Source organism: Indicator indicator, chromosome 36 (assembly GCF_027791375.1).
Source record: "Indicator indicator isolate 239-I01 chromosome 36, UM_Iind_1.1, whole genome shotgun sequence".
NCBI lineage: Eukaryota > Metazoa > Chordata > Aves > Piciformes > Indicatoridae > Indicator > Indicator indicator.
The window spans coordinates 5,241,761-5,249,496 of record NC_072045.1 but is presented as its reverse complement, the minus strand read 5'-3'; the positions used below and the strand labels follow the sequence as shown (position 1 = coordinate 5,249,496).

General features: G+C 60.1%; 1 protein-coding gene across 1 annotated transcript; it reads left to right on the top strand.

The window, feature by feature from the left end:
• On the top strand, window positions 1-4,295 carry PLPP2 (phospholipid phosphatase 2). Its single transcript, XM_054396117.1, has 6 exons — window positions 1-70; window positions 2,200-2,351; window positions 2,697-2,974; window positions 3,513-3,570; window positions 3,871-4,047; window positions 4,158-4,295. Exons 1-6 carry the CDS (start codon window positions 19-21, stop codon window positions 4,293-4,295), a joined length of 855 nt encoding a protein of 284 aa, XP_054252092.1. The 5' UTR covers window positions 1-18.
• Window positions 4,296-7,736: the final 3,441 nt, after the last annotated feature.

Sequence of the window (7,736 nt, the reverse complement as noted above, 5' to 3'; positions counted from 1 at the left end):
GCCGCCACCGGCAGCGGGATGGAGCGCAGGAAAGTCTTCGTGGTGCTCGACGTGCTCTGCTTGGCGGTCGGTGAGGGCTCGATACCGGCGCCGGAGCGTCCCCGGGTCCCTCCGGTGGGGCTGTGCCGCGGGCTGGTTCCATGTTCGCGGGCGGTACTGGGGGTCCACGGTCCCCTGGTGCCTCTTCCCGGGCGAGCCTGTTGCCGGTGTTGTGGGGCCAGGCTGGGGGCAGCCTCGGAGGCACCTGCCCGGCCCTGTCCCGGTAACCGGGGCCACTTCGCGGCGGCGGGACCGGGCGAGAGGGGACCGTGCCCTGCCCCGGGACCACCGGGCACCGTAGAGGGTCCGGATGCCTTTGGAGGTGAGGGCGCAGCGCCCCGGGGACGTGCCCGAGTAGAAGGCAGAGGATCCTCGGGCGGCTCCGGCGGCCTGTCCCGGGGACCGGAGCCGGTTCCAGGCCGGGAAGCGGCCGGCGGGGCCCCGCCGCGCTGCTCGGGGAGGGCTGTTTCCTCCTCCTGCTGTTACCCTGGCTGCCTGCCCGCCGGTCGGGCCCCGTCGCTCCGCGGGCGGCCGGAGCGGGACCGGGGACTCCACAGCCCCGGGCGGGCGGGTTCGGGGTGCCCCTTCCCGGTACCCAACCCCCACACACACACATACACACCCGGTGCGGGTAAACGCCCGTTTCTAAAACAGACGCTGAGAAGCACCTAATTAGGATGGGCTAAAAATAAAGGCCCAGGTCGTAATTTCAACCGGAGCCTCCCGGGCCGGGAGTTGCTTTCTTGGGCTCTGAACACCGGTGGGGAGTGGCCGGTTCCTGTTTGTTCGGGTCGCGTTTCCTTGCCGGTGCCTTTTCTTTTTTTTTTTTTTTTTTTTTAAAGTTTATTTTATTTTTAGTGGAGGTTTTTTTTGGGAGAGGGATGAAATTATCCAGAAGGAGAAGTTGGTGTCTAATTTGAGCTGCAAATGAATGTCTGAGGTGTACACGGAGGCGTCTTGGAGCCACCGGGCACCGGCTTCCCCCCTGACACCGCCACCACCCCCGGAGAGGGGCGGGGGAAACCGGGACTAGTTCCCTGTTGGAGGGGAACGGAGGGAGTGGAACACACCGGGAGCGGTGGGCCAGGGTCTCGTTGTCGTCGTCTCCGCTTGCCCGGTGAGGGCAGGGGGCCGGTGGGTCTGGGCGCGGGGGGTCCCCCGGGGCGAGCGGGGACAAAGGTGCGTGTTCCCGGGAGACGGTGGAGCTCGGGAAGGCGGAAACTGCTGGGAAAGGCGGAACCGGGAGCGGAGCTTGAGCTTAAGGTGGACCGAGGGGCCGCGCTCGGGGGAGATCATCCCAGAGCTGGCTGCACCCCGCGCCCCCCGGGGAGGGTGACCTCGGCCCTGGCTGGGTTGCTCCAACCGTGGATTCAGGGACCAGGGGTCCCCTTTCAGCGGGGGTTTGGCACAGCTATTGCACGGGGCTGAGACCCCCAAAACCTCTCTTGATCTTGGGGACCATCCCATCTAGAGTCGAGCTGTAAAATGTTCATGATCAGAGCTGGGACAAACTGGGTGGCAAAGCCTGGGCAGATTGAACTGGTCCCAGCATCTCTCCAGAGCCCTGCCAGGAGCTGGGGGAGAGGAGAGGCTGGCAGTGGCCAGGAGAGACAAGAGGGTGGGAAGCCAACTGCTCTGGGGTCTGGATCACCCACCAGCATCCCCAGGCAGTGGATCTCCTGGAGCTGGTGTGAGGGTTCTGCTGGGAACACCTGAGGCCTGGGGGCCCTTCCCTGCTGTTCAACAGGGTTGCAAAGATGCCTGTGCTCATCAGTCCCAGTGAGCTGCATCCTCCCAGGCCAAAAGACCCTGGGCAGTGTGAGGAGAGGGCACAAGACCTATTGCCTCAGGCCCTGTGACTACCATGCCTGGGAAGAAGCAGGGCAGCTGTGGAGTCTGCAGGTGCCTGCTCTGTGGCTGTTTCCTGTGGTATCTGAGTGCAGCAGGCAGCTGTGAGCCCTGATAGAGTCCTATCAGCAGTGGGGCTGGTGGGTGCATGACCTCTTGCCCTGCTTGGTGACCCAGGACTGTGTCCCCAGAGGAGATCCCTCCCCAGCAGTGGGATCAGAGACCTAGAGGTGGGGATATGGCACGGTGCTGGGTGCCTGGGTGCTGGAGCCCATGGGTGTCTCCAGCCCTCACCTTCTCTCTGCCTTGCAGCATCTCTGCCCTTTATCATCCTGACTCTGGTGAACTCCCCATACAAGAGGGGCTTCTACTGCAATGATGACTCCATCCGCTACCCCTACAAGGCAGACACCATCACCCATGGCCTCATGGCTGGGGTCACCATCACCTGCACTGTTGCCATTGTAAGGAAGCACCATTCCCTTCCCTCGGGGCAGAGGCACTCTGGCACGTTGGATCCAGGAGCTGGGTCCCAGCACAGCTCACCTCCAGGCCTCCAGCAGGGCAGCAAGACCCCTTGGGTCGAGCCCTGCTCTGCTGAGGGTGAGGAGTTTCCTTTTGGGGTGGTGAGATCCATATCCCATGGGGCTGGTTCCCTGTAGGGAGGAGGGCCTGTGAGCTCCTGAGGCAGCTGGGTGCCAGGAGCTCCTCTGCTGCAGACCTGAAGGAGGAAGCATCCTGTAGCCCTGGTGCTGGGGAAGTGCTTGCTAGCACCAAGACCCTCACCCTTTGCTCCTTGGTGCCTGCAGATCTCAACAGGGGAAGCCTACCTGGTCTACACGGAGCGCCTCTACTCTAAGTCAGAGTTCAACAACTATCTGGCTGCCCTCTACAAGGTGGTGGGGACCTTCCTTTTTGGGGGAGCCATCAGCCAGTCCCTGACTGACCTGGCCAAATACATGATCGGCCGCCTCCGGCCGAACTTCCTGGCTGTCTGTAACCCTGACTGGTCCAAGGTGAACTGCTCCATCTATGTGCAGCTGGAGAACGTCTGCCAAGGGGAGAGCAGGAATGTCACCGAGTCCAGGTGAGCTGTGGGGCCACAGCACAGGTCCAGGCCTACCTGTTAGGCAGTGTTGGGCTCCTATGGGCTGGTGGCAGCCCAAGGTTGGTATTTCTGTGGCCTTCCAGGATCTGAAGGGGGCCTACAAGAAAGCTGGGGAAGGACTTTTTAGGATGTCAGGGAGTGATAGGACTGGGGGGGGAAATGGAACAAAACTAGAAGTGGGGAGATTCAGATTGGATGTTAGGAAGAAGTTCTTCCCCATGAGGGTGGTGAGACACTGGAACAGGTTGTCCAGGGAGGTGGTAGAAGCCTCTTCCCTGGAGTTTTTTGCAGCCAGGCTGGAGGTGGCTGTGAGCAACCTGCTGTGGTGTGAGGTGTCCCTGCCCATGGCAGGGGGCTTGCAACTGGCTGAGCCTCGAGGTCCCTTCCAACCCTAACAACTCTATGATTGATGTTCTGCTGCAAGGCAGAGCCCGCAAGGCAGGTTGGGGCTTACAGGGGCCCATCTGGACACTGGAGGTTTGCTTTCCTAGCCTGATCCATGCCTTTTGCTCCACAGGCTGTCCTTCTATTCTGGGCACTCCTCCTTTGGGATGTACTGCATGATGTTCCTGGCGGTAAGTGCTGTGCTCCAGGCAAGCCATTACAGAATCAATCACCCAGGTTGGAAGAGACCTCCAAGATCATCAAGCCCAAACGATCACCTAACCCTAACTAATCAACTAAACCATGGCACTAAGTGCCTCATCCAGGCTTTTCTTAAACACCTCCTTGCTGCAGAAAGGTGGGGAGCCCCCCCACGGATCTTGTCCTCTGGGGTGGAGCAGTGCTCTGAGCGTTCCATTAACAGGCTGATGACTGCTCCACCCCTCCTCCCTTTTTTTTTTTTTTTTTTTTTTCCCCCCCCTCCTCCCCAGCTCTACGTGCAAGCCCGACTGGTGGGCAAGTGGGCCCGGCTGCTGCGCCCTACCATCCAGTTCTTCCTCATCGCCTTCGCCATCTACGTGGGCTACACCAGAGTGTCAGATTACAAGCACCACTGGAGCGATGTCCTGGCAGGGCTGCTCCAAGGGGCTCTCATCGCCGTCCTCATCGTGAGTGTCCCTTTTTGCCTTAACCAACCTCTCTGCCAGGCTGCTGCTGGCTGCAGCTCAGCGTGTGTCCCCCCCCCCCCCTTTTCCCCAAATCCTCCTTCTCTTCCCAGGTCCGCTACGTCTCTGACTTCTTCAAGCCCCGTCCCCCGCGGCCGTGCGGGGCCAAGGACGCGGAGCGCAAGCCCAGCCTGCCGCTCACCATGAGCGAGACCGACTGCAATCACTACAGCTACCGGGGCGGCCCCTGAGCCGCGCACCGGGCTGCCGACCCGCCCTTCGCCGCGCAGCGCTCCCGGCACCGCGATGCGGCCCCGGGGACGCTGACTCTGCGTTAACTGCTTGGCTCCACCGCGGCTCGGCTGCCTCAGGTACCCACAGGATGGCCCTGCCCATCCCTGCTCCCGTGAACCCCCAGCCCCTCGGTGCCTCCGCCTGCCAGTGCCCGGCGATCCCAGAGCCCTGCCCATGGGAAGGGAAGGTCCTCGATCCCTTGTGCCGTCTGAGTCATGCTCCCAAGGCTGTTGTCTCAGCCCTCTGCGTGGAGGGGAGGGAAAGGTGGCACGTGGAGGGGGGGGAGGGGGGGGTTGGATTTACAGGGCTAGCAAACTGTGCCCAGAGAAGAGCAAACTCGTGGGGAAAGTCTGAGGCTGCCTGTGCCGAGCCTGCGTTATCCCTGTCAAATTATCCAGCCCTTATGAGTACAAATCCTCACAAGCACTCCGGGAGGGGGGATGGGGGAGGAGAGCTGCTGGGCTAGCAATACTTTTTTGGAAAGGATTAAAGCAATCCAGAGCTCTTCTCTGTTCCCTGATTACCTTTTTAAACAGCAGCCCTGGCTGCCAGCAGCTGCTGTGAGCAAGGGGTGCCCAGGCAGGCTCCTCTCTGGGTGGTACCCAATGCTTCCTGCACCCTGCCTGCTTCACACCTGGCTTGGGGCCAGGGGGAATGCTCGAGCCTTTGTCTCTCCTGCAGCTTTAGCTGATGCTTTAGGGGGTGCAGAGGGAAAGGGGAGAAGTTGTTCTGTGGTAAAGGAAAACAAAGGGGGCTGTGGAGCTGGACACAGCACTCCAAGCTCCCTGGGAAGGTGGGGAATGGGCCACGGAGCAGTCCCATTGCTGACACGTAGTTGCCTCCAGCACTGGAGCACTTGAGGGCCTCTTCTTAAACTACATTTTCATTATGATGTGTTTTTGTAAAAAAAAAAAAAAAAAAAAAAAAAAAAAAAAAAAGCTTGGATTTTTTTTTTTTTTATTATTTTTAAATTAGATCATCCTTAAAGAATGTCTGTGTCAGGCCTGTTCTCTCACTCCATGGATGCTCCTGGCCTTGCCAGGGGATGGACTGAAGTCTTTGGTGTTTCCTTTTTCCCAAGGGGAAGGGTGCTGGAGCCTCTTGCTAGCAAGGAGGGTTGCTTGGGGGCCTGTCAGGGCTGCTGAGCCCTTCTCCCAGTTCCTTTGGAAAAAGGGCTGGTGGGAGCAGCATCCTGCCACGGGAGGGAGAGCAGAGATGGGGCTGGCCAGGCACTCCTCAGTCACAGTGCCAGCCTCACACCACCTTTGAGAGTGTTGCTCCTTGGCTGGCTGGCACTTTGAGACAGGAGAAGAGCTGTGGGTAGCTCAGAGAGACCTGTCCCAGCTGGGTCCTGTCCTGGCACTGCCTTCAGCCTGACCCTAGGAGCCTCCTGTGCTTCCCAACTCTGCAAGGGGGAAGGAAGGGAAGGCGGAGAGAAGCTGTTGGAAAAAGTGACGCTTTGTGCTTGCAGCTCTCTCTCTCTCTCTCTCTCTCTGCTGCTCCAGCAGCTGGAGCCAAGGGAAGGCAGGGTGGTGACAGCCTTGGCACAGCCACCCCGTGTCCCTCCTGCTGTGGGAATGGCTGCAACGGGGACAGGCAGAGAGCCCTGGGCTGGAGGGCAGTGCCCTGGCAGGACCAGACTTGAGGGTCAGTTGGGGATGGGTCTGCTCCATGGTGTTGGCAGCAGCTCTGCCTAGTTCTGGGGTTCTGGTGCCATCCCAGCTCTACCCACGGTGCCTGGGGCCACTTGTGTCCTGCCTGCAGCTTGCTAGAGGTGGGCAGAGCTGCTGGCATGGAACAGGGAACCCCAGCTGCTGTAAGCTCCCTCCACCTAGGCACATCCTGGGCTCTACAGGGCACCAAACCTTTGCAAGGGACAGGGCCTGGGGGCACCCCAGCCCCTGGTGGGGTGGAAGGGTCAGTCCTGGGGTCAGTTCTACCTCTTGCTCACCTTTGGGCAGTGCAGCCTGGTCTGTGCTGGCCAGGAGCAGCAGCTCCCCTGCACAACCTGGGCTTGCTGCATGGTGTTGATGTGCTTGAGCAGCGTGGGTTACTCCAGTCTAGACAAGCCCTGACCAAAAAATACCTTCCCTGTGTGGAGGGAACTCCCTCACCACACGCTGCTTTTCTGTTTTCCTTCGAGAGCTTTCCTCCTTCAAGCCCCTCCCTGGTCCCCCCCACCCGGGTCCTTTGCCCTGTCCCAGCTCTCTGAGCTGGTTGTTCAATATCTGTTGGTGTAAAACAAAGCTGGGGGGGTGGGGAGGAAGTGCCAGGGTAGGATATCTCTGCCAGAGGGTCTGTAAAGAACAGCAGCTCCTGGAGGCAGGAGCAGCCAGGCCCAGCCTGTGCACTGGAGCTTGTCTGCTTGGTTTTTCCTCTGGCCAGGCTGTAGTGCCCAGCAGCTGCCCCACTTCCTGGCATTGCCCCCACAGCTTCTCTGTGCAGCCAGAAACGTGCCTGCTCCCTTCCCTTGAGATCTGATTTCGCCTCTTGGATGCATTGCTGGAAAAACCAGCTGGGCCACAATGCTGCAGCATGCAGCTCCACAGGGCAGGGCAGGCTGGTGCACGGCAGGGAGCTTGGCTGCTCCTTTCCTGGGGGGATGAGGCTGCTTCCAGCCGTGTCCTGGTGTGGGAACGGGGCTGAGACCTGACCAAATTCCACAGCAGCATGCCCAGCCATGAGTAACCTGCAGTTGGGAAGGACCTTCCAGCCCATGTCTGGCCACAGCAAGGGGCTGTGAGCTCCTGCTGCCCAGTTCCATGGATGCCAGCAGGGTGCTGGAGAAGGCAAAGCAGGTCCAGTTTTTGCTCCAGCCTTCTTGTTCATGGCTGAATGCTGTGGCATGCTGCCAGTGCTGCTCTAACTTCAGGCCAGCTCCTGCAGCCTTGAGTTCCCCCCCACAGTGTGAGCACTGGGAAGGTCTGGGCCAGGCTGTGGGCATAGCAGGGCTTGTGGGAGAGCAGAGTTGGGGGGTGGGGTGAAGTGTCCCCCTCCCCTGCACCTTGTGTGCCTGGCTTTCCCCATTTGAGGCTTGAGGTGGTGTCAGGGCTGGCACCAGCTCTGTGTCCTGCCTGGTGCATCCCAGGCAGCTCCTCCTGTATTCAGAGTGAGTTGTGGCCATGGGCATCGTGCCAGCTTGTGGCTGGGGTGTCCAAAAGCCCTTTTGCAGTGAGTGACTCAGGAGTTAGGGATCCAGTCCTGGTTGTGTTGGGACAGATTCAGCTGCAGGGCTGAAGCCAAGCAGCCTTGGCCCACAAGTCATGGCTGGGACCTGCTTTCTGAGAGCTCTGCTGTTCCCCAGGCTCAGCAGCTCCACGCACCAAGTGCTCAGCCAAGATGCCTCCTATCCAAAATAAGCTGCTTCTGGCAGCTCTCAGCTGGGCTCTGGCTTCCAC